At 45.5% G+C, this 12,107-nt stretch overlaps 1 protein-coding gene across 1 annotated transcript in view; it reads right to left on the bottom strand.

Moving 5' to 3' along the window:
- The window catches only part of Lama1 (laminin subunit alpha 1), a 120,885-nt gene that overhangs the window by 55,338 nt on the left and 53,440 nt on the right, over positions 1-12,107 (bottom strand). The window contains exons 13-22 of the mRNA XM_026789486.1: positions 11,649-11,750; positions 11,159-11,370; positions 10,320-10,431; positions 7,830-7,940; positions 4,433-4,560; positions 3,718-3,804; positions 2,732-2,943; positions 915-1,021; positions 421-629; positions 284-317 (exon numbers count right to left, since the gene is read on the bottom strand). Of these exons, the coding sequence (XP_026645287.1) occupies positions 284-317; positions 421-629; positions 915-1,021; positions 2,732-2,943; positions 3,718-3,804; positions 4,433-4,560; positions 7,830-7,940; positions 10,320-10,431; positions 11,159-11,370; positions 11,649-11,750 (1,314 nt within the window). The remainder of the gene's footprint in view (positions 1-283; positions 318-420; positions 630-914; positions 1,022-2,731; positions 2,944-3,717; positions 3,805-4,432; positions 4,561-7,829; positions 7,941-10,319; positions 10,432-11,158; positions 11,371-11,648; positions 11,751-12,107) is intronic.

The following is a 12,107-nucleotide window of genomic DNA, read 5'->3' as shown; positions in this document are numbered from 1 at the left end:
CCTTTTACAGGGGTCACACATCAGATATTTACATTGCAATTCATTACACTAACAAACCTCTAGTTATGAAGTAGCAATGAAATAATTTTATGGTTGGGGTCACCACAACATGAGGAAATGTATTAAAGGGTCACAGCATTAGGAAGGTTGAGAGCCACCGCTCTAATGCCATCAAGTCCTCATCATCTGCCAACTGTTGTGTTAGATGTGACCCTCGGTCCTTGCAAAAGTCTCTGAATGCTGACTGCCATCAAGGTCTCAAAAACCAAGACTAGGCTCACACAAGCAGGTGGGGACCCAGGACCAAATGCTTGTATCTAGAAACAGAAAAAGGGTATGGGAACCCGCTGTAAAGACAAGAGAAAAGTAATGTCACAGAAATTATTCTGACATCAAGGAAGGTCACAGAGAAGGCTTTACAGGGAACATAAGGAACTCGAGAGCTTACGTGTACAGCCACCATCCTGGTACCCATAGAAGCCGTGTGAACACCTGTTGCATGTTTTCCCACTGACGCCCGGTACACAGGGACACTGGCCATCCTCTGTGCAGTTGTCTGATGTGGAGCCCTCCACACTGCAGTTGCAGGGCATACAGCCACGCCCTGTGTCCAGCCCATAAAAGCCAGGCTATGTCACAAGAGAGGAAGGATCTTGGGTTAGTGGCATATGCACACACTGGAATGTTCTCCACGTCACACACAGAAGATGTTCCACAGACTCATCATGTTTTCAGCACATGTCTGTTCCTGAGCACGCTGCAGGCATGCTCTATAGATGGGAAGGTACAGCACAGACCAGTCAAGAGTGCGCTCGTCCCACATCAATTCAAGTTTCCGTGGACCTAGGTTAAGCGTCAGTCATGCAACACTGGCAAGCAACTGAACAGCCTGCAGTGATTGGTAGATGTCTTACCAGGCACTGGTCACACTGCTGGCCTGTCACTTGAGGTTTGCAATCACACAGCCCAGTCTCCAGATGGCACACGCCAGAAAGGGAGCCGTTTTCATGGCAGTTACAGGCTAAAACACACAAGACATATAATGCTTTTTCTTTTTAAAGTATGGATTAGAGTAAAGTCCTTTTAATTCCCAAAGGAAAAGGCTTAAACATTCAACATGCCAGATCACAGAGCTAACATACTTCACAGACAGTGAGAGCCCAGCCAGGTTGTGAAGCAACCACAACAGACGGAGCACTGACCCTGGACACTACAGACTTGATAGCCTGAGCCAGGGCTGGATCAGCTTCTTGGCTAACCCCAACTTGCCTAAGAACCTGGCTTCTGTCTGGCCTTTGGTTTTCCTTGGTGTATGTGGACAATGCCACAGCTTTGCCTGATATCCTGAGGACCTGCAACCCTGCTGCCCCATTGCCTGCTGCTCTAGAAGGGCCTTACTCTTTCATTCTGTAGCTTGATTCCAACTGCAACTCCTAACTCCTCATCCCTGCCCCAGGCAACACATGGACAGATGCACTCTGATGGAGTGCTCCCTCTCCCCTCTCTGCCTCCTTTCCCCCTGCCCTATCTTTCTGAAGGCATGCCTCTTACCACACCTCCTCTTTCCCATCCCTCTTTCCCTTAGGATGTCCATCACCTCAGCTCTTTTGTTTGTGTCCTACTGGTCTCTTATTTCCTAATGTGTTATTTTTAGAAGTCTCTGGGACACCACAAGTGTTAAAGTCAGTGAGCAGAGTTGAGTACTCATCTTATGGGATCTTTCTTCAGACTGGAACCCACAGACCTCTCACTCCCTGAACTTTAAACCAAGGTGTCCATGTAGTTCAGATTGATGGGTCAAAGCCATGACTGATTTCATCTCCTAATATGTGCCTACATTATTTTTTTTTTTTTCTGTATGGCTGGCACCACCTTTTCTTCAAGCTGTAACATAAGACCAACACATTTACCTGGAGTTATCAAAAATATTTAAGTGGCATTATTTTTCATGAATCCTTTCCTAAGACTGTGCAAAAACAAGGCCAAGCCAGCAGAAATCACAGCGGGAACCAGGGAAGGGATCCATGAAGCTGAGGAGTGATCGGCAGTTGATCGCTACTAGAAAGTTTTCTTCAGAGATGCAACCCCTCTTTTTACTGCCCTTGCTTCCGTGTATGGCCCCACTTCTGAGATCCGCATAATAACAGCACTAAACAGACTCAGTAGGTTTAAAAATAAGGTACATAAAGTTGTGAGGGAGAAGTTGTAGGGAGATTGGAGGACTTGGTGGGCCGGATTTGATCAAAGTACATTGTATGCATGTTTAAAACATACACAGTAGAATTTTCTGAACAAAGCAACAATACAAATGCCGAGGGCTCCAGTGTTAGTCCCAAAGCTGGGTCCCCTCAGGCACGAAACTGACTGTCTTGGTGAGTGGCTTTACCACATCCCTATGTTCAAGGCTCCAAGCAGAACTCAGCACATCAGGGTGAGGCAGCACAGGAGCAGACCACCAGGATACTCCACCACCATGCTTGAGAAAGCCTCCTCCTTGGTCATGAAGGATATGCATTTTGCAGACTGCTGACCTTAGAGGTGACAGCGAATTAAGCCACTGAAGAATGCAGAGGAAGGAACTGAGTATCAGATCTACGTCTGTCCAACTGAAAACCCACAATCAGTACACAAGATACACTAAGGTCTCCTCCAGGCTGAGTTCTTTTGGCAAGTGTTAAGAGATTCGTATGGCAATATATAACAGCTATGACCTCATTGCTTACACACTCACCCCGGCAATTTTTGGCAGTCACAGCATCTCCATAGAAGCCATCTGCACACCTTTCACAATGGGCACCATCTGTGTTCCACAAGCACTTCAGACATTCCCCGGTGACAGAGTCACAGTGGCCAGCCTCCAACGGATCAACATTGCCGCTGCAGTTGCATGGTACACAGGTTCCCCCTGGCACTGTTGGGTTTCCATAGTAACCGTCTGCACATCTGTATCCAGGATGGAAAGCAGGATCTAATAAATAAGAGGGTTTGAGATAATACCTCACTAGCCAGGGCCTCCCTGGGTGGCTAATAAATCAGACTCTGTCTCTTAAGATTTGCAATGGAAAAAGGGTGACTCTGCCCAGACAGTCACAAATCTTCCGTGCCTGTTGTGAGGTGGGACAGATCCAAAACGAGCATAAACCCAGATGCTGTGCAATCATGTCCAGAGCCAATTCTGACCTCCCTCTGGCCACTCAGGATGTCACCCAGCTGTTGACAGGATGCACCAGGGGCAGAGACATCAAGGCTTATATGTGGGAAAACACAGACGAGCTTTTGGATGCCAGAGATGGCTCCTAAATCAAACCTCCCAATGCCTTCACTATTGTCTGGACAACTGAATACTCAGACACATGACGACTGTAACTACTGACCCTCCCCCCCATAGTCTTTGGTGTGATCACAGATGCACTCCAGGAGGTGAAACACTGTTCTCTCCATGGGCATCCTGCTTTTCTCCATGACCTTATGCAATATCAGCAATGCACCAAGATGCCACAAGCACACTTAAAGCTATAGATTTTAAGTGTCCACCATTACACATTATATACATACAATGAATTATCACACCACATCTACAGGGTCTGGATAACTGCTATGCATCCACTAACATTATAGATTTGTAGATATTTAAGAAGAAAATACGGACTTTCTGCTGGACTTTTAAAATAGTTAATTCTGCTTTGTGAAACTGGGGGTTGGAGAGCCACAAGGTACCTCTCACACCAGGATCCTGAGTAACCCGGAGCACACTGGTCACAAACCACATTTTCTCCGTCAGTAAGGTGGCAGGTGGGGCTGAAACTGTGAAAACACGTGAAATTAATGTGATTTTTCCAGTGGACGCTGTTCCTTTCTAAATATTTAAAATGGTTATTTTTGGATGCATCTGTCCTAACAAATGATCTGCAGGTTCTCGCTCAGGCTTTGGTCCTGAATCCACCCTGGCACAGCCATTAGCCTCCTCTGTCCATCATCTACTGCTTCCTTTGCGTGTGCCCTCCAGCTCACAGTGCCTACTTTGAAACTCAGTCTACAACAGGCACGAAATATATAGTTGCTGACTCAGTGGATAGACTCAGCTTCATATTTTCACAGTTTGATCATCTGATCAAGCCTCATCAAACCCAAGAACATTGCTTAAATCATCACTGTCTTGAGCACCAAATGGATTCTTGTGAAAGACACATGGCAGACATTAGACAAGATGAGAAAAGTGTGTGCACATTGTTGCTGTCACACGCCTCCCATTGTGTTATTAAATTCACCTGGTTTTTAATAACAACATTCTCCTTCTGAGCCTCTCATCCAATCTACTGTCCCTCACGGCATGGAACATGCATGACACAGTCTTGCTTGACAACATCAGAATGCACAGCAGTGGGGATCTGGCCACACCAGACAGAACCAGCTAGTGGAGGCTGAGACTTACTTGTTGGAGTCAATGAGGAGGGGGCAGGCACAAGGCTGGCAGTCCCCTGGCGTCCCGTGCAAAGGTGTCCCGTAGAAGCCAGGCAGGCACTGTTCACAGTGATTCCCTGTGGTGTTGTGTGTACAAGCCTGCATGCATGAAAAGATGAGTCAGTTCAGACTTCCTGAAAGGATTTTCTGATTCATCCACTAAGAAGCTGAATTTCAAGTTAAAACAAAAACAAGGAAGGGTTAAGGGCTTAAACCCACGTGGACTCTGAGCGACGGAGGGAAGAATTCCCTGTTTCCAGACAGACAAGTCTTACATGTTTTAATTATGCATATATGCATGTATGTCCACACGTGGGTATAGTCATACGTGTGTGCAGATGTCTGCAGAGATCAAAAGATGCCATCAGATCCCCTGGGGCTGAAGTTACAGGTAAGGTTGGGAGTTACCTACTAGGAACTCAACTCAAGTCCTTTGGAAGAGAAGATCACTAACTTCTACCATCCAAAATCTACGTGTGTCAGCAGACAGCAGCTGGGACAGCAGCAGAGAATTCCCCACTGGGTTATCTATCTATTTAGGTTTTCCAGCAGCGGGTTTGAAGAGGACTTTGATGTAAGACTGTGTTCTGTTCCTATACAAGCTTCTATTGCCGTGCTAGAGCATGGATTTGGGGTAGCCTAAGTCTGCACTCTTGGGCCGCCACTCATCCAGCTTTGACTCCAACATAAACTTTCTCTCATCTCCTTTGAGGCAAGAGCAGTGTTTTTATGTCCACACAAGTCTGTGGAGTGTGGAGTCGGATCAAAGGGGCCAGGCTGAACTTTCTTTCTATTTGGGTAAACTGTTTTGCCATTCTGTTGATGATCCCAAGGAGCACATGTCTTGGTGTTTCCTTGGGGATGGGCCACTCTAGGTGCTGATGCTGTTGGTGGTCTGGATGCCAGAGGGTGAGAGCATCATCTCTTTTGGAAAGAAAAATTTCTTCTTTCATTGAAAGAGCTAAGACATAAGAGCCCAAGACAAGAAAGAACTGAACCACTAAGCCTCAGCCCAGCTCTTAGGCAAGACTTTGGATTTCCTTCAATTTTCATCTAAGTTATCTTTCTTTCCATCCATTTCCCTTAAAAACAAGCATTACCCGTCTAAAGGGGAAAATAATAACTTGGTGGAAAAGGCTAGCAGGTACTATCTTATCTAGGTGGACCAGGCAGACATCCCCAGAAGCAAACACAGTGATGTCATGGTCCCCTGGATGTTCAGATAAGCTGTATCATTTCCACAGCCTTGTGTCCCAATGTCCAGTTTCAGTGAAGTCACAGGGAAGCATCATATGTGACATCATATGTGACAAGTCGTCGCTGAGGGCATTTGGCAGAGGGTCTGTCATTCATGAAGAGCACAAGAAAGTGTGAGCTATCACAGGAGACAGGAGACAAGGGAAACATGGCTTTGTTAAGCCAGAGGACTCTTGGTGTTAACCCTAAAGAGAGAACAGGTGGGAGTGGAAATTCTGATAAGATGGGAGGAGAGCACATGGTTTAATGGATGGTGTGGTACCAACAAAAAATGTCACAGTTATGTGAGATTTTAGCATTGGGATGCTGGCCAAGTTCCCCACGTGCGGTAGTTTGAATATAACTGGCCCCCCATACACGCATAGGGAGTAGCACTATTAGGAGGTGTGGGCTTGTTGGGGGAGTGTGTCACTATGGGGCCAGGCTTTGAGGTCTCTTATGCTCAAGCTACACTCAGTGATGCAGCCTACTTCCTGTTGTCTGTAGATCAAGATGCATCCCTCCTTCTCTAGCACATGACTGCCCACATGCCACCACGTCCTGCCATGATGATAATGGACTGACCCTCTGAAACTGCAAGCCAGCCCCCAATTAAATGTTTTCCTTTATAAGAGTTGCCACGATCATGGTGTCTCTTCACAGCTTTAGAAACCCCGATTAAGACACCAAGGGACTCTCTAATGTGCCATGGCTTCCCTCTAAGTCGAAACCAGTTTCTAAAAAGTGTTTGTAACTCCAGAATGTGTGTATTATAAGTGGAGAATAAAAGAGTAGTTACCAGACATACTAAATAGGTGTCATTCATTTAGCTCTAGTTCTTCTGCATCCGAATGCATTCGGTAGATGAGTACAGTTCATACACACTGAGCTTATTTGAAACATATTTCTGCAACTATATATTTATAGAAGCACACGAAATCCTTATATGCAGACTACCTTTAATTAAGCTAACCAATAGAAACGCATCCTCAACACACTGGCTACCCTCAAATGTTGGTGGGAAATCTGGGGCCCGGGGTGGGCGGGAGCTGGCAGACCCACGCGGCAGAAGACATATGAAATGAACAACAACCTCCCCCGGCCACTGGAGCCAGGTTCTGAAGGAAAGCCATCCCAGAGGGACTGAGATGCCCATGCAGTGGCTGTGGATGCTTAGCAGCTAGAATAAAGACAATAAAGAACAAATGAAGGTTTGCTCAATGAACAATGAGAAAGAAGGCAATCCAGGATGTCAGGCTTCAGTCCTTCTCCTGGGGCCTGACAATTACCTTCCCTTGGTCCTGTGACTCAATCAACCTTTCTTATTAAAGAACATGGGGCTGGGGCCTCCTTGCTCAGACAGTAACTATATATATACACGGACACACTCCCTGAGCAGTGAATCCATCTAAACACAGGGTGAGGGTAGTTTCCTTAAAGGCAGAAGGAAGAAGAAATTCCTGGTTGAACTTAGACAAGCATTGCCTTGCGCCAGCCGCAAATCTCATACTTAAGATTAACTGCCCATTTGTAGAGCTCTGTTCCTACTTACAATGCTCACGAAAGAGGCTCTTGTCTGTAGGATTCAGCTGAACTAACTAAAAATTTACATATGGCAAATGTGATTTTATCAAGGTTTATGATTCTATTTGTACATTAGATTTGTAAAGTTTTACATGTACATTTGTATATAGTATATATGTATATGTATATATATGTATATATATATATATATAATATATATGAGGTGTGTTGAGGATCGAACCTAATTCTAAGCATGATGTTTTGTGTATGCCTTATACACACAGGCCGAAAGCAAAGACATATAATAATTTTAACATGCATGTGTTTTGAGTGATTCATCACAAAAGAATGGGTATGGGACTTCTCCTTCGTGATGGGAAGCCACAGGTCACAAGGTTCAGGACTTGGATTTGCAGATGGATTTTCAGATGCTCAACTCATCCCACTAAAGCAAGGCAGGAAGCAAAGCAGGTTAAAGAAAAACAGGTGACGGCTGAAGACACAGACTTGAATTTGATGTCTACCGCATCAGAGCTGAGGTTGGGAGCCACAGCACGTGGCAATGAGCAAGTCAGGGTGAGGGACGCCCAAGTCAGCAATAGACTCACGGAGCAAATTCCATGAATGTCACACTCGGATGCATGGCCGTGGCATTCGCAGGGCTGGCAGATTCCTCCAAAGAGTATCCCATCCACTCGATAATAGCCCGGGAGGCAGGACTGCAAGAGAAAGGGACCAGTCTGTAGCCTGGGCTCCTGAAATACGGCCTTGTATATGTGTATCAGGCAACGTGTGGCTTCGCCTATTCTGCAATCTATCTTCTGTCCAATGCACTTTGAAAAGCAAACTGCTTAATTTTTCACAAGCAGGGAAACATTTTTCCTTTCTAACTGTCGAATGTTTTAACCAAGACAGCTTTTCCATGTCCACTTTAATTAAGTGTGCAACCCCAGTGCCTTTCAGCAAACTTACTGAGGTGTGCAACCATCTCAGCTAGCACAGGGTTATTTAGTATATATTTAATGTATTCCGTGGATGAATATAGCTCACACACATTTGACATAGTTGGTACATATGTATGTAAATATATATTTATAGGTGTGTGCAAAACCGCCTTGTTCAGACTACCTATAGGTCACTATCACACCCATTTCGAAGTATGTCTTCAACATGCTGACCACCCTAACACACTGGCAGAAGGCCCAAGGAACTGGCCTTGGAGACCCACGTGATGAGGCCCCACATGTTTCCCTTTGAAGCAGAGTCAGGCACACAGGAATTTAAAGGCTATGCCCTGGGTCCGCACTGAGCCTTCATGGACTCTACTGCACCGACCCTCAACGAGCATAGGTGGAATCCCGTCTTGTCGATTTTCCATCAGAGGACTTCTTTTCTCTCAAATCCCGTCCCCACCCTGCCGCCCCCTTTGCTTACAAAGCACTGAAGGCTGCTATCAAACATTGACTGTGCTCAAGGGCAGGCCTGGGTCACAGTGTATCAGGTGCACCTTCTGTGGGATCAAGTCAGAGAGGCTGTATGGGCACCCAAGGACATGCACTGCTCCTGAACCATCGGCTTTCCACACAGCGGTGCATTTGGCTCTCAAGGCCTCCTCAAGAAAAGCACTTCTGCTTTAGAAACAGCAAGTGCAGGACACGGGACGTTAGGCAGCACCTCGGGTTCACACCAGCTGCCAAGGGCTTGGCTTTTGCAAAGTCTGCTCATCTGTCTTTCGAAGAGATGGGGTAGGAGAAGGAGGCTTGGATAACACTAGTTTGTATCATATATATATGATATGATATAACACATATATACGCACATACACAAATATGTGGGGTGTGTAACATGTGTGTGTGTACTCAGGATTGATCTCTTCCACATGAGAGTTACTTGTCAGGACACATGAATAATGAGGGAGAATATGGGAAGAGCTTAGAGCTTGGCTAAATACACAGTATGAACTCATCAGTAGTTATTATCAGTACTTAGCCAAAGTGTGTGTGTGCACGCTTGCACATGTGCAAGCATGACCAGTTCTCTGCTCCCATTATTGCTTCTCAGAGATCAAGCTCAGACCATCAGGTTGGGCAGCATGCACTTTTACAGGCTGAGCCATCTGGTCTACCTAAATTTTAAGAATTCTATCGGTAACATATAAACACATCCTCATAGAAAGTCACCTCTCCATCTCTGTGAGGAATTGGCTCGAGGTCCCCAATGGATGCCACAACATTGAAGCCATTTATATAAGATGGTACTGTATTTGTACATAACCTGTGCACACCTTCTAGATATTTTAATACATTTCTAGATTACTAATGACACTTTATGAAACATAAATGCTATGCAAGTAAACAATATACTCTCTTGTTTAGGAATAATATGGAAAGGGTCTATACATAGTTGGTAAAGGCACAATATTATCAACGGGGAATATAGCCATTCAGTAAGTGGTTGATTCAATCCATGGGTGCAGGACCTGCGCTGCCATATAAGGTCCAGATAGCCAGAGTAAACCAGAGGACTATGTGGTCTCAAGATGGATCTGGCTTGTGCAAATATGCTGGTCTTTCATAGGTAACTGGAAACGTTCAGAGAATCAAGTTGATCCTCATCAGAGATGCACAGCCAATAATAAGCACTGCCAATTTCCTATTGGCTGAGGCAAGAGAGCTGCACAGAGTCCAGGGACTTCAAGGTACACCAGTCAACCCCTGCAGAGGAATCTAGCTATCTGTTTATTTTAAAAGATGTATTTTAGTCATGTGTGTGTGTGTGCGCGCGCATGTACACACACACACACACACACGAGTACAGGTGCTGACAGACACCAGAGGCATCAAATCCCCCTCAAGCTAGAGTTACAGGAAGTTACGAACTGTCAGATGTGGGTGCTAGGTATTGAATTTACTTCCTTTGCAAGAGCAGGATTCACTCTTGAAAACAATACGATGCCCAAGGGTCCTATAATTTAATAAAGTCTCAGCCACATGGGAGTTTTCTGAAGTGAACATACACATGTTCATCACATCAACTTCAGCACACCCTTCCCCTCTGAAAGCTAAAGAAAGGAGGAGACTGGCAGGGGCCAGCAGTACCTCACAGGAGGTCCCCGTGTAGCCTTGGGGACATTCACAGTGCTCCACATCAGCGGCTACTGCCAGGTCTATAGCATTAGGGTTCGCTACGTCCAGAGAGACGGAATCCAGCCTGCAAACAGACAAGGGGCATCATATAGCTCTCGTCCTTGCAAAAGATCATCCCACTTCACTGAGACAGGCCCCTAAAAGGTTTAGTTGAAGGACATGGGCAAGCAGTGACTTTGAGTACCTAGAGAGTTTCCACCAGGCACTGCAGAAGCCACCGTTTTCCTGTGGGAGTCTTCCAGCAGTTTACAAGTGCTACTGCCCCTGGGCTGCCAAGGGAAAGCTCTGATGGAAGCACTGCCCCAATACCAGCTGCCTCATTGCGAATGCAGCGACGAGCCTCTGCCGGGCGTTACCAGGCTTACTTCAGCAGCGTCCTGTTTTACACCGGGCTTCCACAAACAGACCCCCGCGAGGCAACCAAATGACCAAATGATTCAGTAATTCAAATAACTGTGTACAACTAAGGTCATTGGCATCAGGGGAATGAAGGGAGAGAGGGAGAGAGAGAAGGGCCAGGGAGACTAAATGGCTCAGGTACTGTTGCTCACGAAGCATTGCTTGGAAGCACTACACCTGAAGGATGCTGAACCTAAAATCGACTGTTTCCTACCAGATGCATTTGTCATTTATACGTATCTCATGTCTTCACTGTTACATACATGAAGGCAATTCTAACACACCTACTTCAACTGTAGCCTTCATATTTATATTAACCTTGAAGTATACAACATTAAAGACAGGATTGTAGTACCTCGGTAGAAATCTGTTTCCCTCCTTACAGTACATACCTGTAGAGTGCCATTTTCACAGAATTATAATTGGCTCTGATCAAGAGATGTGTCACATTGGCCAGGACGGTCATTAGCTGGTCGCGGTCAATCTCCCTTCTGGATTTAAAGTCCCGGAAGTTCTCGGGCACAAGTCTAACCATGTTGAAATATTCCTCATAGGGTTGCAAGGACAGGCCCTCTGCCTTTGTGCTTAGAGTGAGCCCATTTCCCTAGCATATAAAACCGAGAGGAAAGACATTTGTAATCCAACTTAGTGACCAAAAATTAAAATTCTGTAGCCAGCAACCAAGTTCTTACATCAAACATGTAATGGAGCGTGTTTCTCAATCTGGAGTTACTGAATAAGGGGCAGTTAACTACAGTTTTTATTTTGTGTGTATATATGCAGTTGTGCATGTATGCTACATGCACACACATGTATGTGTTCATGAGTGTGCCACTCCCACCAGACCGCAAGCTCTATAGCAAATCAATGCGCACTCGTCACCTTGATGATGACGTCAGCATGAGACATGAGGTCACCGTCGACTGTCTCCACCGGGATGTCATAAGACACCGTGTACTTCAGGAACCCGCCAAATGCCGTCAGCTGGAAGAGTACAGTGAGGGTAAGGACCAGGGGACAATGGCTATAGCCTTGAGTCAGGGGAAAATGTTGCTAGGATCCACCTAGGTGCATCCATCCTGAAGGTGACAGGGAGGAAATTCACAGTAAAGGCATATCATATACAATATCCTGGATATGATCATGATGAGGAAATCCTTGACATTTGCAGAAGAAGGATATATAGAGTCCCCAAGGTAAAAAAAAATCAAAGGTTGGTTAGGTAGGGAGGGAGGGAGGTAGATGATAGCTAGCTAGCTAGATGATAGATAGAAAGATATACAGATAGATAGATAGATAGATAGATAGATAGATAGATAGATAGATAGATAGATAGATAGA

Source organism: Microtus ochrogaster, unplaced genomic scaffold (genome assembly GCF_000317375.1).
Source record: "Microtus ochrogaster isolate Prairie Vole_2 unplaced genomic scaffold, MicOch1.0 UNK20, whole genome shotgun sequence".
Classification (NCBI taxonomy): Eukaryota; Metazoa; Chordata; class Mammalia; order Rodentia; family Cricetidae; genus Microtus; species Microtus ochrogaster.
Note: the sequence above shows the minus strand (reverse complement) of the source record. Positions and strands in the feature narration are given on the sequence as shown.